This window comes from Fukomys damarensis, unplaced genomic scaffold (genome assembly GCF_012274545.1).
Source record: "Fukomys damarensis isolate Sample0158 unplaced genomic scaffold, DMR_v1.0_HiC HiC_scaffold_23, whole genome shotgun sequence".
In the NCBI taxonomy this organism is placed as follows: domain Eukaryota; kingdom Metazoa; phylum Chordata; class Mammalia; order Rodentia; family Bathyergidae; genus Fukomys; species Fukomys damarensis.
Window position 1 is genome coordinate 28,750,006 of NW_022900935.1, and position 22,488 is coordinate 28,772,493.

General features: G+C 34.6%; 1 protein-coding gene across 3 annotated transcripts in view; it reads right to left on the reverse strand.

Annotated features, from left to right (window-relative positions):
- Positions 1 to 22,488, reverse strand: part of Agbl4 (ATP/GTP binding protein like 4) — a 1,213,327-nt gene that overhangs the window by 1,096,173 nt on the left and 94,666 nt on the right. For all 3 annotated transcript variants that reach the window (XM_010610280.3, XM_033767837.1, XM_033767835.1), the window contains exon 2: positions 20,985 to 21,107. In XM_010610280.3, coding sequence (XP_010608582.1) covers positions 20,985 to 21,107 — 123 coding nt within the window. The remainder of the gene's footprint in view (positions 1 to 20,984; positions 21,108 to 22,488) is intronic.

Below are 22,488 nucleotides of genomic sequence, written 5' to 3' on the forward strand. Positions count from 1 at the left end.
AAAAAAAAAAAAAAAAAGAACAATACAAATGATCAGTTTAATGCAGGGAGACATCACAAAAAAATTTTTTAAGAGAAGATATTTGAAATAGATCTTAAATGATAAATTGTTTTACCAAAAGGTAAACACACAGTGGTGAGAGGGGGCATTGGAGAAAGCTACAGAATCACAGGTCTTTCTTTTACTTTTTTTTCATTGAGTTTATTGGTATTTTTTAAGTGTACAGTACAGTTATATTCATCATTGGGATCATGCACCTTTAAATAACAGATCTTGATTCTTATTTTTCCCCAGGCCCCTGCCCTCTCTTACCCAACCCTCCCCTATTTACAAAGACTTTTTTCCATTTTTTCCTTTTCTCATAATTTTTCTTTTCCCTTATTTCCTTTCCCCTGCCCTTCCCACTTTCCCTACACATTTAGCCCTTTTCTTCCTATTTCACATTATCAGCTATACAATTTGGATCTTATTTACACTTTTAATTTTTCACACCAGAGAAACTATTCAGTATTTACACATGTGTGTCCTATTTATTTCACTTAAGAGTATGGCCTCAATATGCATCCATTTCCTATGAATTGACTCTAGTTTCTCATTCTTTATGGTTGAGTACTAATCCATTTTACAAAAAAAACCACATCTTCTTTATCCAGTCTCCATCAGTCAATTGATGGGCAATTGGGCTGTTTCCAAGTTATAGCTATTACAAACTTTGCCACTATGAACATTGGTGTGCATATATCATTGTGGTACGATTCTTTTAATTCTTTGGGAAAGATACCCCCAGAGGGATAGCTGGGTCAAATGGAACCTCTAATCCAGTTGTTTGAAGTTATCACCTCCATATTGATTCCCACAGTGGCTGCACCAGTCTGCACTCCCACCAAAAATGGAAGATGGTTTCTTTCTTCCTAAATCCCCACTAACATTTTTTATTGGTTGATTTCTTGAGAGCAGCCATTTTTTCTGGGATGAGGTGGAATCTCAGTGTTATTTTCATCTGTATCTCTCAAATGACCAGTGATGTTGAACATTTTTTCATATATTTATTTGCTGCTTTTATTTCTATGTCTGAGAAATGTCTGTTCATTTCAGAAGCCCATTTTTGAATTGGATCTTTATAATTGGGGAGTCTGATTCTGTTTAGATCTTTATATATTCTAGATAATAGTCCTTTGTCTGAGGAGCAGCTGGTAAAAATTTTTCCCACATTGTAGGTTGTTTCTTCTCTCTGTTGGTGGTTTCTTTTACAGTGCAAAAGCTTTTTTAAAAGATGAGATCCCAGTTGTTGATTCTTTGTGCTATTTCCCATATTACTGAGGATTTGTTCATAAAGTCTTTCCCTATGCCAATGTCTTAGAGTTCTGCCTAACTTATCTTCCGGCAAGTTTAGTGTTTCAGTTTTAATATTTAGACCTTTAATCCACTTGGATTTTTGTTTAATGCATGGTAAAGTATAAGGGTCTTGCTTGAATCCTTGGCAGGTTTAAATTCACGTTTTCCAACACCATTTATTAAAGAGGCTATCTTTCCTCAGTGAGGATGGTTGGCTCCTTTGTCAAAGATGAGGTAGCTGAGTACATCTGGACTTGTTTCTGTATCTTCCAATATATTCCACTGATCCTTGGGTCTGTTTCTTTGTCAGAACCATGCTCTTTTTATCACAGTGGCTTTGTAGTATACTTTCAAGTTGGGGATTGTGATACCTCCTGTCATGTCTCTGTTGCCTAAAATGGCTTTTGCTATTCTTGGTCTCTTCTGGTTCCAAATGAATTTTGGATTATTTTCTCTAGATCTGTAAAATTACTGTTGGAATTTCAATTGGGATTGCATTGAATCTGTATAGCAGTTTTGGAAGTATGGCTATTTTCACTATGTTGATTCTTCCTACCCAGGAGTACAGGATATATTTCCTTTTTCTTATATCCTCTTCAATCTCTTTTTTTCAGAGTGCTATAGTTTTCAGTGTAGAGGTCTTTTGCTTCCTTTGTTAGATTGATTCCTAGATATTTCTTTCTCTTTTTTGAATGATATTGTAAAAGGAATTGTTTCCCTAATTTCTCTCTCAGTGAGTCTGTTGTGTACAAGAAGGCTATTGATTTTTTGAGTGATGACTCTATCCAGCTACTCTGCTGAAAGTGTCAATTAAGTCTAGTAGTCTTTTGTCAGAGTTTTTTGGGGCTTCTATGTAGAGTATCATATCATCATCAAATAAATAATGACAGTTTTACTTCTTCCTTTCCTGTCTGTATTGCTTTTATTTCTTTCTCATGTTCAACTGCTGTGGCTAATGCTTCCAGAAGTATATTGAACAGGAGTGGTGACCATGGCCATCCTTGTCTTGTTCCTGATTTTAGCGTGAAGTTTTTCAGTTTTGGGCCACTTACTATGATGTTGGCTGTCAGTTTTTCATAGATAGCCTTAATCAGGTTGAGATAAAGAACATCTATTACAATTTTCTGCAGGTATCTATTCATCATGAATGGGTGTTGAATTTTGTGAAATTCTTTTTCTGCATCTATTGAGATGATCATAAGGTTTTTGTCCTTGACTCTGTTAATATAGCATTTTACATTTACTAATTTACATATGTCCTTGCATCCCTAGAATAGATCCGACGTGGACAGGATGTGTGATCTTCTTGATGACTCTCTGTATTTTGTTTGCCAGTTTCTTACTGAGTATTTTTGCATGTATGTTCATTAGAGAGATTGGCCTGTAGTTCTCTTTTTTGGTTGGGTCTTTCCCTGGTTTTGGAATCAAAGTAACTCTTGCTTACAGGAATGAATTTGGAAGTATTGCTTCCCTTTCAGTTTCATTGAAAAGTTTATAATGAATGTAACTGTACTGTATACCTAAAACGTACCAATAAACTAAAAAAAAGTTTAGCATAATGGCAGTAGTTCTCTAAATGTCTTGTAGAATTCATCAGTGAAGCCATCAGGAACTGGGCTTTTCTTAGTTGGTAAACTTCTAATGATGTTTTCAATTTCACTGATTGTAATTGGGGTGTTTACAATTTTTTTTAAATCTTCGTTCAACTTTGGTAATTCATAAGTATCAAGAAATCGGTCCATTTCTTCGATGTTTTCCATTTTATTAGAGTACAGGTTCTTCAAGTAGGTATTGATGATCATCCTCTGGATTTCTCCTGGATCTGTTGTGACTTCACCTTTTTAATTCCTAATTGCATGGATTTGAGCCTTTTTTTTTTTCCGTTTTTTGACAAGGTTGGCTAAGGGTTTATCGATTTTATTTATTCTTTCAAAAAACAACTCTTTGATTTATTGATTTTTTTGTATAATTCTCCTAGTTTCCATTGCATTGATTTTTGCTTAATCTTTATATTTTCCCCCCTTGCATGAGGTTTGGGTTTTTCTTGCTCTTCTTTTTCTAGGAGCCTAAGACTCATCATTAGGTTGTTTATTTGAGCTTGCTCTGTTCTCCTAGTGTCAGCATTCACTACTATGAATTTTCCACATAGAACTGCTTTTATTGAGTGCCACAGATTCCTGTATGTTGTATTGGCATTATCACTTATTTGTAAAAACAGACTAACTTCTTTAATTTCCTCTGTGACCCATTGATTGTTCAGAAGAGTGTTGTTCAATTTCCATGTGTTCGTGAAGTTCTTCCAGTTTCTTATGCTATTGATCTCCAGCTTCACTGCACTATGGTCTGATAATATACATAGGATAACTTCAATTCCTTTGCATTTATTTAAACATGTTCTATGAGCTAGTATGTGTCTATTTTGGAGAATAATCCATGTGCAGCTGAAAAGAATTTATATTCTGATTTTGTGGGGTGGAACACTCTGTAGACGTCTATTAAGTCCATCTGTTCAAAAGCTTGGTTCAGTTCTAGTATCTTGTTGTTGATTTTTTGTCTAGATGATCCATCTATTTGTGATAGTGGGATATTTAGGTCCCCTACCACAATTGTATTAGTGCTTATTTTCTTTTACTTTGTATTAAGAGAAGATAATAATGAAGAAAACCACATGAAAATTTTTTTTAGTGTAAAATGAAAACTTCGGATTGACTAGATCACTTGTAAATATAGCAAATTAAAAGAAGCCTATAAGGAGAAGTTGAGTCCCAACTAAAAGGCCATAAGGGACTCATTGAGAAAGTATCATTTCATTGAAAAGGACCTGGAAAATTATTGAAAATTTCTGAGTACAGAGTGATGTGACTCAAGCTATTTTTCAAAAAAAGGAGTTGAGAAAAGGCCAAATTAGAAAAGTATGGGGCTGGGGATTTAGCTCAGTGGTTTCACTGTCTACCTCACAAGCACAAGGACCTGAGTTAGGTCCCTGGTAACAAAAAAAAAAGTAAAGTATGCACTGCCATAGGCCTGGAATCATAAACTAAGACAATCATGGTACTAATGAAGAGGATGGAAGAGTAGGGAAAATAACAGTAATTAAATCAGTAGGACTTAGTGCTTTCTCACTTGAGATAATGAAGGAAGGAGCAAAGAGTTACATAACAGGAAGACTTTGAGGACTGGAACCTGAACATCTATCCTAAACATTGAGTGACTTTCACAGTATGTAAACTTTCATTATATAAAAGGCAAAAATATAATAAAGTACTTTTATTAGTACATGTTTTCAATATATAATGATTACAAAATCACTGTTTTAGAATAGATCATTTGAGGGAAAAAAAAAAGGATTTCAAAATGTGATCTGCAGACATCCTGAATTTGAATCATCTAGAAGTAGACATCATAAAGATGCCAATCTGTATTTCATGTACTTTTGAATATTTACAGCACTTATTATTTATATAACTCAACTGACAATTATACTGCCTTACTTTGTAAAATTTTCTATGAAAGAAAATGGTTTTCTTGAAATATTTATGAAAATAATTCTTAATTCATATTACTTAGGCTTTATAATTATCTACTCAACTAGAAGATAAATTTCCCAATGATAAAGATTAATAATAATGTTTTTAGGAGATTTTGTACCACTTTATTCCAAAAATCACTGTATAGTTGACTTATAAAATGGCCACTGATTATAATAATATTTACCAATTATTGCTAAACAAGATATTTAATGTATTAACTCATTCCCAAACAGCTAAGTTTTACAAATGAAGGAACAAAAGCCCACAAAATTTAAAAATTTCATCAAAACAACAAAGTGAACAAGTATTAAAGGTGAATCTGAATTCAGAATTTACCAGAAGTGAAACTACATTTTCTTTTCCATATACCATGCTTCTACCTCAGAGTTACAAACCACAGTACTAAGAAAAAAAGTACATGTTAAAGAAAAAAAAGTGACTGCTCTTTGTTGTAGTTTAACTGTTAAGCCTTATACACAGCTACAATCACACATAATGAATGATCAATGCATATTTGTTGAGTAAGTGAACAAAGGCTCATGAAACAAATGAAAATTATTAAAAGAAGAAAGACTGTAGACATAGACAATGAAGGAGTACATTCATTGTACTACTTTAAATATAACCATTCCCTTTCTGTATTAATGCTAAAATTGTCATATTTAAAATGTTCATAGTGGACTGGGGATTTAGCTCAGGTCCTGAGTTCAATCCCTAGTACCAAAAAAATTAAAAAATTAAAAATAAATAAAATAAAAACAAAACGTTCATAGCAACATTTACTAAACCTCAATTGTTTGTGTATAGCAATGATTTCAAGGTGGAGTAGAAAGATCAACTATCAAGAGAAATCCTTTATGAATGTCTGCTCCTAGCAGCAAACTCTGAACTGTGGGAGCCACAAGGCTGCACGTGTGGATGTGTACATTTGGAGACAGACAGTTCTGATGTTTTGTTGATGGCACACTCAAATTAATCTACGGGCATCAAAATAGATAGAGCTCCCATTCTCTATATTCTCCTAACCCAAACAACACTGACATGAAAGTACATGGTTAGAAAAAAAGGGGAGATAATTCACTCACATTTCTTCACAAAATCAATAAACACCTGATTACTTTAATAAATAGCTGATTATTTTAGGAATCTTGACCTCTAGTGCCTACCACAGTACTATAAAAATAGTCTGTTACCTTTTGCCCTTCTTCCTTTTCCTGGGTTTCCTGGATAAATGCTAATTTTCTCTCTTGGTCTCAAAATTTTTCTATTTATTCATTCTATAAACATTTATTTCATAGCTGCTATGTATTAGTCTAATGGGAGGGATGTACATGTAAATAAATCATACCAGTGCAATGACAAAAATAGATATGTGAATCTAATAGTTGCATGGGTGCCAGGCTCCAAGGGAAACACAGAATTCTACAATATTCTAGCTCCAAGGGACCTCTAATTAATTTCTATTTTTTAAAATTCTATTACTGGCAAAGTAATTTCTAAATGATATGCCAAGTTCACAGGATCACAAAAAAATCTGGTTCCTACCTACCTCAAGAAACTCACAGCCCAGGGAGAAGCTTGTGCTTGCTTGCTATTAGAGGCATTAAAAAGAGTGTGAAGATACAGAAAATCAATCAAAAATTGTATTAATATACAATTCCACACCATTAAGATGGGATTCAAAAAGAAATACTTGTTTAAGGCATACTCCCCTGCTATACTCTCTGAAATGTTCTGACATTGACCTACCTGATATGTGTTAGCAGCACATGAGAAAATAGTCTACTCCAAACTCCTCTACTCTCAGCTCATATCTCCTGACATCACTCACTGTCCACAGGGAAAAACAGCCACTCCCTCTTTGGTGATTCTATCACAACCCTATATGGACCCTACTCATTGCTTAATGAATGCATTCACCTCTTTAATCAAATAACCTTTTTAACAGTAATGGGGTTCAACCTGGGGTCTTCACATTGAGCAACATCCCAATTTTCCCTTTTTGCTTTTATTTTGAGACATGGTCTTGCTAATTCGCTAAATTGCCAAAGTTGGGCTCAAATCTGCAGTACCGCCTCAACTTCCCAAAGTGCTAGACAGAATTTCAGGCATGTACCACTATGCTGGATTATTAATCAAGCGACTTTTGACTATTCATTAAGTATGAGACACTATACTAGGTGTTAGGAATATAAAGTACCCAGAAAATACACACAAAATTGTTCTCGTGACATTTACATTCTTTCCAGAATATAAACAGATAATAATCAAATAAAAGTAAATATTTAACAAGTCTGGTGATGATAAGTGCTAAGAACAAAAAGCAGGGGAAGGCAAATAAGGGAGACGGAAAGAGAATACTATATTAAGTTATAAACCCCATAAAGATTTCTCTAATAAAATGAATTTTGAACTGAGATTTGAATGAAAAGAAAAATATAAAGTGTAAGTACCTTTGGGACAGAGCATTCCAGGAAGAAGTACAAAGGCCCTTAGATGAGAACATACATAGTGTATTTAAGGAACAGACAGATGAGAGATAACAGTGACTTCAATGTTGTCAGCTGCTGTTGTTCTTTAGTGCACTTACTTGCATCCATAATCAGACTGAGAGCACCTTCACAGCAAGGATCCTATCTTAGTTACCTCTGAGTTCCTACTATCTAGCACAGAACCTGACACAGTGGACTCTGAATAAATATATAAGTAATAAATCAATGAGTAAAATTTTAACCCTTCTCCCCTGCTTGATTCATTTTCTGCCATCATTGATGAATGTGCTGAATCCTTTACTTGGACTTCAGCTTTTTAGAAGTCAGAGACTGTCAGATGTGTCCTTACCCTTCCCATTTCACACCTGCCCTCATGACCCAACAAAGGGTTCTATAAATATAAGACAATAGAAATAAAACCATGGAATAAATATCTAAGTGAAGTACTACCAAGATATGTGGAATAGGGAATAAATGCCAGAAATCCCAGGACATCAAAATTCTTTATAGAAACAAATAGGGTGAAAATATTTAAATATATGTATTGCTCAGGTAAGGGAAAATACTCACCTAATTTTTATAAATACCAGCCATACCTCTCATAACGTTGAAGTCACTGTCATCTCTCATCTGTCTGTTCCTTAAATACACTATGTATGTATGTTCTCATCTAAGGGCCTTTGTACTTCTTCCTGGAATGCTCTGTCCCAAAGGTACTTAGACTTTACATTTTTCTTTTCATTCATTAAGTGAATGATCAGGATCATACTATCGTAAGCAAAGTATGCTTTCAAGATCCAGAGCTAGGTCAGAAGAGAGTAACCCCAGCACGAACAATCAGGAAGTCTGAATGTATAATGCCCAAAAGGCAAAGGAGGCTCAGCCATGGTTTTGGCCAAAAATGATTCGAAAGGTACAGGTAGTAGGCATATGCAATAAGTGTAGACAAAACATATTTTCTACTTGCTGGCCTATGAAAATATGTCTGCTTACAACTGGACCTTAGTCACTGGTTACAAAAACTGAAAGCAGATTTTGGTACAAACATGAAAATTAGGCTTTCTGGCCAAGATTCCTATCTAGATGGCAAGGGTTCAGACCATACACCAAGCTTAAAGAGACAGTAATTCTATGATTCTAAACCGGTGACTAGTAAAACTCTGACATAGAAAAGGGGGATCAAGAAAAATCTCAGTTCTTCAAGCTATACCTATAAAAACTATGCATAAAATTATACAACTTTTAGGCTAGTGACCGGGATTGATCTCTTTCATATCAAATAAAAAGGCTGAATGGCAGCAGCTCTGACCATCTCAGACATTATCCTTGTTCAAGAATGGCTCAGGGGGGCCGGGGATTTAGCTCAGTGGTTCTGCCACCTGCCTCGCAAGCACAAGGTCTTGAGTTCAATCCCCAGTACAAAAAAGAATGGCTCAGGTATAAAGGGATGAAGCATACTGGGATGAAAACCAAGACCAAATGCTAGGACATCTAATGGCTAGCAGCCAAGAAGTGAACATTAGGGTATGAAGTGGTTGCTAAGAAACAAAATCATAGACTTACCAAGCAGAAAAAAAACCATTGCAGACCTGCAAACCCTGCAACTACGTATATTAGAGGTGTCCACCACCACCCAACCACCCACTCACACATACATACACACACACAATATTATCATAGAGAATTTGTCCTACTCAAATCCCAGGAAAGGCAGCCCACATACCCAACAACCACTGTCCTTGACCATAGTTGACTAAATCCAAGCTGAGCCAGCCTTATTTTTCTTTTAATAATTTGGAACTGAAATATAAGATTGAGTTTGTTATTTGAGCAAGTCCAAGTCAACCCTTTCGCAAATGAATACCACAATGAGCCTGAAACAAAAACTAAGTCTTGGAAAGAAAGATAGGCTGAAGGGCAGGGAATGGAATATAAAGTACTTAGAGAGAAATATACTCTAGATCATGAAGGCCATCTGTAGATGAAAGAAGCTGCCTGATAAGTTTCCAGTTTCCTTTATGCAGATGCCTGGATTACAAATAATGTTTATTAGTGACTAAGAATCCTTGCTTAAAAAATAAGCATTGTTCTCTAGAATACTGGAGGTCTTTAATACATAATTCTCATTTACTGCACTGTTATTTATATAGCCCTGTGTTAAATATTCAGATTCAATTACAATTATCTATTCCTAAATATGATCCAATATTCTTGGATCCACAAATCTCAGAAAGAAGAAAACACACACACAAAGAAAAATATATATTCTTCCCATCAGCAGTGGACATCCAAATTTTACTTCTAAAATTGCTTCCCATATTTTACCCTGTTTAGATGTATGGAGGGTTAAAATCTAATTCTATTTACAATGCTGATCCAGCAAGAAAAAAATTAATTTGGCATTACAGGAGTACCATCAATTTCCCGTGTAACTGAAGTAATGCATTTACTGGAAAGAGATTAATATCAATTCCATAAATCATTCACATGCTTCTTCCGGAGTTGAGACATCTGAGTAATGTCGCATATGCAAACTTATATCATTTTGTACATACTCCATTCATTAATCTATTCCTGGAGTTGCAGAGCAGTTGCCAGGAGAAAATATAAAATTTGTAAAAGAACATTTTTGTTCTTAATTGTTTGTGACCTGTTTTAGGTAAGATAAGCTGCATGTTGCCAGAGATGCAATTATACTGATCCACACAAGCAGCCAGCACTTTCAGAAAATAAAAAATTAAGCATTTGGTCAATTAGCTTCCTACTGGTATCAACTATTTAATATCAAAGTGATAAGACAATGTATGAATATCAATGTAAAAATATCATTAAAGATCCTCAATAAAATGCTTCCTGGAATGAGAAAAAGTATGAGGCTCTCCTTTAAAATAGAAGCTCTTCATTATTGCTGATTAATTTCATTATCACATCATCTCAGAATTGTTTGTGTCTATATGAACCAGGGTTCAACAGAGAAGAAGAACCAATAAGATGTAGGGTGAATGTATGTGTGTCTGTGTGTTTCTGTGTGTGGTACACAATTTGTTCTAATGGATTGGCTTGTGGAATTCAGACCATAGATACCAAGATCTGCTGTTTATAAGCAAGAAATTCAGGAGAGCCTGTAGTGTAGTTCCAGTATCTAGGCCCTCAATTGAATGAAGCCCATTCACATGGGGAGGGCATGTCTGTTATATAGAGCTTACTGATTCAAATAATAATCTCATGTAGAAACATCCTCACAAACACACCCCAAATAATTTTAACTAAATACTATGACCCACTCATGTTGAAACATAAAATTAACCACCAGAGTGCCTTAGAGATAACCTACTAATCCCCAAAAAATCAGCTTCAAACCCCTTCATTATGCAGAAGGGGGGGTGACAGTGCACACAGATACATGAGCTCATCACTCGTATACTTAGTTAATTTGTTATTTTTGAACAATCAATAATATTATCCTAAACTTAAACCTTCCAGTCCAACTCATCTATGGACACTAAAACTGCAAAGTAAAGGAAATATATGATATACTACAATAGAAAGAGCCCAGGCCTTTCAGCCAGAGAGACTATGGTCAAATCCCGGCTGTTGTCATTTATTTACAGTTATTCAAGAATTGACCCTTAACTTCCTCACTTGGAATATAAGGAAAACAGTACTATTTCTTCAGCTCCATATAAGAATTACAGATATAAATTTCTTGCATAGTAACTGGAATGTAATAAATGCTCAATATTTCTCTGATTAACTTTATTCTATTCACTCTCAAGGAACCTCAGAGAATTTAATATTTTCCCCCTAAAAATGGATATAACCATATGGCATGCTTGTCCAATGCAACATAAGTAGAAATGATCTGTGGTCCTTCCACAAAGTTGTTTGTTACTTTAAAATTACTCCGGTTTCTTGACTTGAAAATGTGTTAAGAAACTTCTACCTTAGCACAGATTAACAACATGAAAAGTTCTTAGATTTTTTAACTTACAGAACATTTTTCCTATATTCTACTATTTGTTCATAATAATATCATCAATTAGGCCAGACAGGCTTCAATAATCCACATTGATATGCTCCATACACTAAATTTGTACATAAGTTTTCTCTTTTAAAAAATCTTCAAACATGTGGCAACAGTGTAGTGATAAAGGCAGTATGAAATGGATCTAGCAGGCTAGAAAGATACTTCTTCATGTTATAAAGAAAAAAATATCAGTCTTAAAAACCTGAAGAAAGACTACAGGCCTAATGAGTCTATAACTCTAGTATTTATAGTTTTCTAAGGTAATAAGGGGAAGAAAAAAATAGGAGAAAATGAAAAAATGGGAATAAAATGTTTGTAAATGGGGAGGGGAGGGTGTGAAGGGAGGGCAGGGAAAGGGGAAAAAATGAGAACCAAGACCTGTCATGTAAAGGTACAAGATCCCAATGATGAATGTAACTGTACTGTACACCTAAAATGTACCAATAAACTCAGTGAGAAAAAAATAGTACATGTTTCAACTACATAATGTTTACATTCCTTGTGGGGAGCTGACACATGTACATAACACATTTTAATTCCCTTTTTCATCCCCTTTCCCTCATCTCCCTCTCTTTGCCTCCATCTCTTGATCCCCTTCTCATTTGAGAGAGATCTACCTATTTTCTATTATCTATTTTTTATTTTGCTCTTTACACTAACATATGTTGATAGTTTCTTGCTGGGACTATATGGAAAAATTAGATCTAACAGTGATTGGACAGTTTTTAAGAAACTTTAAATTACGTATACCTAAAAAATTGGGGCCTGGGTAGACCTCAAAAGTTTTAAAACAAGAATAACCTCAAGCTGCTGGGGATAAATAAATTATCCTATGACTTGCAAGGAGATTTTGAAATGGACAGGACAGGAGAAAAGAAATGATCCATAAATGGGGTAAAGCAGCTATAGGGTACTATGGAAAAGAGATGTTTAGAATCCAATTACAAATTATGTTCACTTCCTTTTTTATTATTCATTAAGTTTATTGGTACATTTTAGGTAAACAATATGATGACATTCATCATTGGGAATTTGTAACTTTATACAATACATCTTGGTTCATATTTTTTTCCCATTCCCCTGCCCTCCCTTCAACACCTCCACCCTTCCCTATGACTATGTTTCCATTTTTTCCTTTTCTCATATTTATTCCTTGCCCTTCTTTCCTTTCTCCTACCCTCCCACTTCTCATAACTTTGGACCTTGTCTTCTTATTTCATATTATATATCATACATTTTGATCCTTATTTACACTTTTTTTCTAATATCAGGGAAACCATTCGGTATTTACACATGTGCCCTATTTAACTCAAGATTATAACCTCAATGTGCATCCATTTAGCAATAGATGTCTCTAGTTTCTCATTCTTTATGGCTGAGTAATACTACATTTTATAAAAAAACCACATCTTCTTTATCTAGTGTCCAGTTGATGGACAACTGGGATGTTTCCAAGTTTTAGCTATTACAAACTATACCAATATAAACATGGGTGCACATATGTTGCTGTGGTAAAATTTTTTAAAAATTCTGTGGGGAAGATAACCAGCAAGGGAATAGCTGAATCAAATGAGGCCTCTAATCCTAGTTCTTTGAGGTACCTCCATACTGATTTCCATAGTGGCTTCATAAGTCTACACTCTCACCAACAGTGGAGAAAGGTTACTTTTTCCCCCACAACCTCACCAGTATTTGTTATTGGTTGATTCTTTCTGGAGTGAGGTAGAATCTCAGTATAGCTTTCATCTGTATCTCTCTAATGAACAGTGATGATGAACATTTTTTCATAGATTTATTTGCTGTTTCTACCTCTTTGTCTGAGAAATGTCTATTCATTTCAGATGCCCATTTTTGGATCACTTCTGTAATTTAAAAAAATCTTTCTAGGACTCTGGGAGGTTGAGGAAAGAAGATTATAAGCTCAAGCCCAGCCTGGGAAATAAGTGACTTAGTAAAACTATCTTAAAAACAAACAAACAAACAAGGGTTAGGAATGTTCGTTGAAGCTGATATATCTCTACCATCTACTTCTATATCTAAATATCTATTTATATCTTAGTTACTGCACTTCTTGCCAAGATACAATAACAATACCCACAACTTAAGGAAGAGAGGTTTATTTTGGCTCACAATTTGTAAAAGTTTCAGACTATGGTTGGCTGGCTCCAGGGCAGAAGTGGCATTGCTCAGGGTCATGGTAAAGAAAAGCTGCTCAAGTCGTGCCACCAGGCAACAGAGACATCAAAGGAGGAGCCTGGGAGGGAGATAAATGCTCCCAGGCCCTACATCCATCTCCCAGACTCTCCTCTTCCTACCAGACTCCCACCCCTAATAGTAAGTCAGCTATAAGCCCCTTATAATCCAATCACTTCCAAAAGCTCCACTTATGAGCGCATGAGGCTCATGAAGGACATCTCAACATAAACTATAACACCAGAGAGAGAGAGAGAGAGAGAGAGAGAGGGGGAAAATTGTATGACTACACACATATTTCTTTGTGGATATGAAATTAAATTCCATATCAGATATGAAGCAAAGCAGAAAGAAAAAAAGGGAAGATATCAAAACAAAAATCCAAAAAATGAAAGAAAAGTCAAAACAATCATAAAACGTAAAGCCTCAGGTTTATCAATATGTCTAGAGAAATTTAGGGTATGGTCTCTGGGATAATACTTGGATATACCATTAACTTTTATCCAAGAAAAAGATTACTGATATATAGTTGTGTTTGATTTTCAAGGGTTATAAAATGTATGGGGTACACAGTATCTGAATCACAAAAGTAGTTAAGATGTATCAAAAATAAATCCAAAAGTAGTTGATAATATAGATATTACAAGTAATAAAAGCATTCGCTTAAGACAACACAGGCTTCAGAAATAATGAAGACATTCTCTTAAATGAACAAAGAGCTTCAGAGAAGTCTTCTTGGTCAGAGAATTGAGGCTTTTTGAATGATGAATAAAAGTAAGTTAGGAGAAAAAAGGAATAATTTTAAAGAAGAGAAATCATGTAAGTGAAAGAAAAGAAGCATAAAACTATATCACATATACGATAAATAAAGTTCTATTAGTACAGCCCAAAATTGAAAAGTGAAGGATTAACTAAAAAGTCTGGAGAGACTGGTAGGGATCAAGTCATAGAAAATGTTAAATCCTTAAATCTCAATAGATAATAAGGCTGTGCTAAAGACTTTAATCAGTTCTTTTCTGAATCTGACTACTATGATTTTGTGTTTGCTTCTGTTCATTTTAATTATATGTTACCTCCATAGATTTTTCACTCAAATATACCCTCTTGTTTACTCTATTACCTTGGGATATCACTAAACCTCTTTGGCTTCCTAGTGAAATGGAGACAGAATTTAATAGGTATTCAATACTTTGTTGTCAAAACAGTGATTGTAAATGATTCTATCACTTTGTTGGCTGATAGAGAACTGTCATTTTATTTTATTAAATAACCAATTGATGTGTGATGTATTCTTTTAAACCATAAGTGAATATTCTGTATCACATGCTAAACGGTCACAGGCCTTCTTTCTATTCCCTCTAAACAGGGAAGAACATGAAGAGGACAGAAGAGAATGTGGAAGAGAGATAAAAGTTTCAGGTAAGTTACTATTACTGGTATTTATGGAGTGACTGCCATGTCTTAGGCATTTGGTATACTACCCTATGTAATTTTCACAACCATTCTGTAAGATAGTTCATTATTTCACATAGTTTAAAACAAGAACACTAAAGTTTGAAAAGATATGATAGCTAATTTTAATGTGTCAATTCAGCTGGGCTACAGTACCCAGATATGTGGCCAAATATTAGTCTGGGCATCTTTTGGGAAGATGCTTTGTATGAGATTAATACTTAAATCAGATTTTGAGTAAAACATATTGCCCTCCATAATGTAGGTGAATGTCACTCAATCGATTAAAGGGCTAAATAGAACAAAAGACATTTATTTTTTTTTCTTCATTGTTTATTGGTACTTTTTAGGTATACAATACAAGTACATTCATCATTGGGATCTTGTACCTTTACATGATGTATATTGGTTCTCATTTTTCCCCATGCCCCTGTCTTTCCTTTATCCCCTCCACTCTTCCCTATTCACAAAGACTTTATTGCCATTTTTTTCTCTTCTCTTATTTTTCTTTTTCCCTTTTTCACTTTCCCCTACCCTTCCCACTACCACTATTCCTTTAGCTCTTTTCTTCCTATTTAACATTATCAATTACATAATTTGTACCATATTTGCACTTTTAGTTTCTCACACCAGAGAAACTATTCAGTATTCACACGTGTGTCCTATTTATTTCACTTAAGGGTATGGCCTTAATGTGCATCCTTTTAGCTATAAATGACTCTAGTTTCTCATTCTTTATGGCTGAATAGTGCCCCATTTTATAGAAAACCCGCATCTTTTTTATCCATTCTCCAACTAATGGGCAATTGGGCTGTTTCCAAGTTATAGCTATTACAAACTGTGCCGCTATAAACATGGATGTGCATATATTGCTGTGGTATAATTCTTTTGGAAAGATACACAGCAGAGGAATAGCTGGGTCAAATGGAACTTCTAATCCCAGTTCATTGAGGTATCTCCATATTGATTTCCACAGTGGTTGCACCAGTCTGCACTTCCACCAAAAATGGAGAAGGGTTCCTTTCTCCCCACAACCCCAATCAGCATTTGTTATTGGTTGATTTCTTGATAGCAGCCATTCTTTCTGGGGTGAGGTGGAATCTCAGTTTTGTTTTCATCTACATCTCTTGAATGACGAGTGGTATTGAACATTTTTTCATATATTTGCTGCTTTCACTTGTTTGAGAAGTAAGACTGACTTCTTTGAACAAGTGAGAAGAAAGCCAACAGCCTTAAGATCAGAGCTGCAACAATGGTTCTTCCCTGGCTCTTCAGCCTGAAAGTCTTCAAACAAAACTGAGCATGAGCTCTTCCCTAGATTTATAGGTTGAGGTCCCAACCACAGATTTTCCACTTGCCATATTTGATAAATCTGCAAACCAATACCTTCAGAGATAAGTCTAGTATATACATCCGGTTTGATCTGTTTTTCTAGAGACTGCCAAGAATACTCTAAGTAACTTTAACAAGGTCACTCAGTAATTAGTAAAATTCAAAACCAGAACTATATCCTCTGAATCCAAGAAATCCACTACATGATTTCCCATTAAATATCTTTAAGCATTAATATTTGAAAATGAGGAAAACATTTATATAATGTTTTTAAACAGTCTCAATATCTTTTTCTACATTGATAAGTAGAATATGCATTCCTCTACGTTGGAGCACTACTCAATAATTATGAAAACTGAAAATTGACTACTCTCTCTAACTTCAGTGTAACAAGTAATTTTAACACACACACACACACACACACACACACACACACACACACACACACACAAAGATTGAGAAGGAACTAACCAGTGCATGTGTGCAAGTATTTGTTTTTAAATGTGGCAATAAAATCTAACCTATGAGACATTTCTTCCAACACATTTGTTTTAAACAAGTATGTTCTCCCATATTTAAAGGACACTTCAATACAAATGCTCTGTAACTGGTGCACAGATCATGAATATAGCAATAAATTGAAGAGTAAGATAAAAGTATCGAGTCAAGTTAATCTATCTTTACTGTTTTTAGGCTATTCAGTAGGACTAAGGTAATGATAAATCAAGGAAGCATACTGCATTTCTATTATTTTACCTTCCACAATAATTCTTCTCTTGAAAAGACAAAGACCATGATAGAACAGAACACTATAAAAATGCCTCCCTCATCCATAAAGACTTTTTATCATTATTATATTTATTAGTGCATATTAATTGTACAAATTACTGGGTTTCTTGTGAAATTTTCCATATATATATATAACATTTTTATTGTACTGTATTGTTAACACAGCTGAGATTGTTTACCACAGAATGTACTAATGGTTATCATACACCAGTTGAATCTTGTGTTACTTTGAGTGCTTGTGCCCGTGTATGGATGAATAAAAGCGAGGTGAGCCACAGACTCGGGGCTCCTCTGCCTGCTAGAGGTATAAGCCCCCTGTCTGCCCACATGTTGAGCTTACTCCATGTCTCTTTATCATTCATCTTCATTCACCCTCACGTCAAGAAAGAACAAAGTAGCAGCTCTATGTTGGGGAGCAAGACTGGCCCAATGAGTGGGCTATAGGTGGTGCCCCAGCATGGGGCCTGGGATCCAGGGTCACCCACAGTCATTCATACATATCTAGGAATCTATCCATTTCTCCTATATTCTCCAGTTTAATGGTGCACAGCTTTGCAAAATACTTGCTACTAATCTAGATGACGACAGTACTTGCTGTGACTGCCTTTTTCATTTCTAATTGCATGGAGATGAGTCTTTCCTTTTTTGGTAGGGTTTGTGTTGTTTATTCTTTCAACACATATCTTTTGATTTATTGATTCTTTGTGTGCATGTGGAGGGGGTGTATTCATTAATTTGTGCTCTGGTCTTTATATTTTTTTTCCTTGTACTACCTTTTGATTTGGGTTGATCTTGTTTTTCTACAACTTTGAGGAATATCATTAAGTTATTTATTTGGGCTTGCTCTGTTTTTGTGAAGTACACCTTCATAGCCATAAACATCCTTCTTAGGACTACTTTCATTGTATCCCATAGGTTCTGGTATGTTGCAGTGGCATCATCCTTTGATTCTAGGAATTAATTTCTTTCTTGATTACTTCCATGATCAACTGATTATTCAGGAGTTTATTGTTTAATTTCCATGTATTCCTATAATTTCTATGAGTTTACTCTCAAATGATTTCTAGTTTCTTTGCACTATTGTAAGATAATATGCACAGGAAAATCTCAATTTTTGCATTAATTTAAACATACTTTGTGTATTAGTATGTGGTCTGTTTTGGAGAAAGATCCATGTGCTGCTGATAACAATATGTTTTTAGTTTTTGGGCAGAACATCCTGTAGAAATCTATTAAGTCCATTTGTTCAAAGTTTCATTCAACACTCCAATTTCTTGCTAATATTTTTGTCTGGTTGATTTATTGTGATGGTAGGGTATTGGGGTGCCCCAGTATAACTGAGTTTATGTTTATCTTTCCCTTTAGGACTAGTCATACTTGTTTTATTATTCTGCATGTCCCAACACTTGGTGCATATATACTTACAATTATCATCTCTTCCTGTTAAATTGTTCCTTTAACCAATATATAGTGACCTTCTTTGTCTTATCTGATCAGTTAGGGCCTAAAATCCACATTGGGATATAAATCTTATAAAGATTTGGGGGTCTATCATTGGACAGAATTGTTAGGTATTCAAAGAACATCTCTAAGGTAAAAGAGATATGTAAGCTGTGTGTGAGTTTCAGAGATAATGGAATCACTAAGCTACCTACAGTTATTGCTGTACCTTTTCATAAACACATTCCTTATTAGCTTTTCTTCTTTTCTTGGTTAATTCTATTTACTGCCTCACTTGTGCTTCTTGAGATCTTCATCTAAATATACATTTAGTTAAGTATCATACCACAGATAAAGACTTAATTTATTAGACACTTCTGAGTTTGCCTCTAATGGTATATCTTGATGAAATTAACACAGATCTACTTGATATAACCAATTGTTCACACACTACAAGTAAAAATACATTATTCACTTAGAGATTATGAGGGTAAGATGGGTAATTTCTTGTACTGAGCTTTTTGCTAAGGAATGAAAAATGAGAACAATTAAGGAGAACATGTCCTAGGGCTGGGGATTTAGCTCAGTGATGCCACTATCTACCTCGCAAGCAAAAGTTCCCGAGTTCAATCCCCAGTACAAAAAAAAAAAAAAAAAAAAAAAAAAAAAAAAAAAAAAAAAGGAAAACATGTCCTAGGAAAGGATCATAGATTAATTCAATCTTTAAGTAATTCAAAACAGTAACTAGTCTCACAAAGTTATTATTGTAAAGAGCTTTCATTTCTTTAACTAAGGTAAAAAGAATCAAAGATATTTTCTAGGCACCAACTATATCCCAGACACTATTACAAGGGAAGAGGATGGAAGGGGGTGGCAGGGAAGTAGTGAGGAGGGAGAAGGAGAAGGAAGTTGCCCTAATTATGTGTACAGTATCAGGTCTGACTGAAAGGACATTATAATACTGAGGAATGGATTGAGTCCTGTCCCCTCAAAATTCCTATGTTAAAATCTTAACTCCTAGAACCTTAGAATATGACTTTACTTAGAGAGAAGTTTTACAGATGTAATAAAGTTAAAATAAAAAATTAGAGTAGGTCATGACCCAGTGTAACTAACATATCTATAAGAAGAGGAATTTGGAGACAGACACAGGAGAACACCATATAAAGATGAAGCGAGACATCAAGGAGATGCTCCTACTAATAAAGGAATTCCAAAGATTGCTAACAATCCATCAGAAGGTAAGGGAGAAGCATGGGACAGATGCTTCTACAAAACATTTAGAAGGAACCAGCCCTGCTAATACCTTGATCCCAGACCTCTGATACTGTGAGACAATGAATATCTGTTATTTAATCTACTCAGTTTGCAGTACCTTGTTACACCACCCATTCCAAACTAATACATACAGAATAATCAAAGTGAAAAACATTGCATAAACAAAAGCTGGGGATGTAGTTTAGTAGTACAGCACTTGTTCAACATGCCTGATTCTAGCTTCAATTTCCAGCATCCCAAAATATTGAAGAAAAAACCCACTGCAAAAAATTTTCCAACTCTTTGGTATAAATAATGTTTTAGACATCAGAGAACTTTTATAAAAACTGACACTGGGATATCTCTTAGAACAGTCACACACACATGAACACATGTGTGGATACATTTGGGTTTTCTTCAGAATTAAAGGCTATTGATAATTACCTACAAAATAACATCATGTTGGGGCCAGGAATTTAGCTCAGTGGTTCCACTGCGTGCCTCATAAGTGCAAGATCCCAAATTTAATCCTGGTATAAAAAAAAAAAAGCAACCAACCAACCAACCAAGCAACCAAAAAATAACATCATGTTTACATTTTTCATTAATATTCTCAACACATTCTGAGAATCTCCTATGTACCATTCAGAGTACATGACTCAAAACATAGAAAGATTAGCAAGAATAAACTCAAACTGGATGGGAACTATCTTGATCTTCTTCTTCAGAGTAGCCATGTATTAATTCTGAGGAAATATTACCTTTGGTCAAATTTATTTGATAAAATCTCTTCTCTATAATTTTTTAAATAGGGAAACTTCCACTCTCCCATAGAGTAAATTTCATAAGCATGTCATATACTCAGGTCACAGTGTTCATTAAATAACAATTTACAAACAGTGAAGTCATTCAACTTTTATTCCAAAATAGTATCATCAACTATAGTTTTAATCATTTACAGCAATAAAAGTACATACTTTCAACTTAATTCCTTCAAAATGAACTTTTTCCAACACCTTGCGCCATTATGATAAAATATTAAGTAGGCCAAATTCCACTGAATTTTCAAATAAAAGTAGATTCTGCAAGAAGGACTTAGCAGACAACTTCAAAGGTGAAACTCTTTCATACACTTACCACTTTCAAAGCAAGCATCAAAGATAAGATGTCCCTTCTTGGGCTGTCCACAGTAACCAGCTGGAAGCACCACATATTTGCTCACGTTTCCTCCAATGGCATCATCATTTCCCACATTGTTGCCTATTTAAAAAGAAATGGCTCGTATTAAACAGAAATCAGAGCTTATTTAGCAAAACAAGTCCAAAAGATTTAGTATATTAAGATCTTTCTTCTCACACATTGAATGGAAAAAATATCCAGGCCAAAAAAAAAAAAAATAATTGCATATTGTGGTATAATGGAAAGAGAATACATTTTGAAATCAGAAAGACATCAGCTGAAATATTACCTCTAATTCATACAACTCTTTGAGACAATGCAATCAACTTAAAACCCTTCAAACTCCTTTCACTCATAAAAAGAGAAAAGGAGACCCAGGTTGCTGAGTTGTATTAAAAGAATTCAATTTTAAAACATCTACATATCATGCTTGCTTTGGGAGCACATATACTAAAATGTCTACTATTGTTATTGAAAGCCAAAAGGTATTCATTAAATTGCCATCAACTATGAAATAATTGGTAAGTATGAAATTTTTCAGTTTATGGCCATACCACCCTGAACACATCTAATCTCATCCATAATTCTTCACAAATATATATTCAACTTTTAGAATAAAGCAAATGCTCCATAAATAGCATTATGACTTCCAAATGTTGTATCTTCAGAAATAATTTGAAAATAATTAAATCAGGGTACAATTTCTATTTCCTGAGAGAAACTTAAATTTTTATAAGGTTTAATAGCTTTACTTCCACTTAAGGAGAAGAAAAACAGAAGGAACATTGCTTCTAATCTAACAAGAAATATCTCAAGCATAAAATCATAACTTTCTCAAACCCACCAAAGAACTGAGATAACAAAGCAACCAAATAATCTGATGTCAAAGGAAAGTAAGACTTCATCACAAAGAGAGGATGCAAAAACTAACTGTTCTGTGACAAAAAAAGAGAAAGAAGAAAGTAAAATACAAATAAGAGAGCTGGGGATTTAGCTCATTGTTGTTGCCACCTCCCTCGCAAGCACAAGGTCCCAAGTTCGATCCCTGGTACCAAAAAAAAAGAAAGAAAGAAAGAAAGAAAAATGAGGTCAATTTTAATTATTATAGGTCAAGTATAAGAAATATGAGCTGAGGGATGGGATGGATGACTATAATCCCAGTACTCTGAGAAGCTGAGGTAGGAGGCCTGCAATTTCAAACAAAGCCTGGAAAACTTAGTGACTTAGTGAGACCCTGTCTCAAAATTGGTACCAAAAAAAAAGAAAGAAAGAAAGAAAGAAAAATGAGGTCAATTTTAATTATTATAGGTCAAGTATAAGAAATATGAGCTGAGGGATGGGATGGATGACTATAATCCCAGTACTCTGAGAAGCTGAGGTAGGAGGCCTGCAATTTCAAACAAAGCCTGGAAAACTTAGTGACTTAGTGAGACCCTGTCTCAAAATATAAAAAAAAAAATAT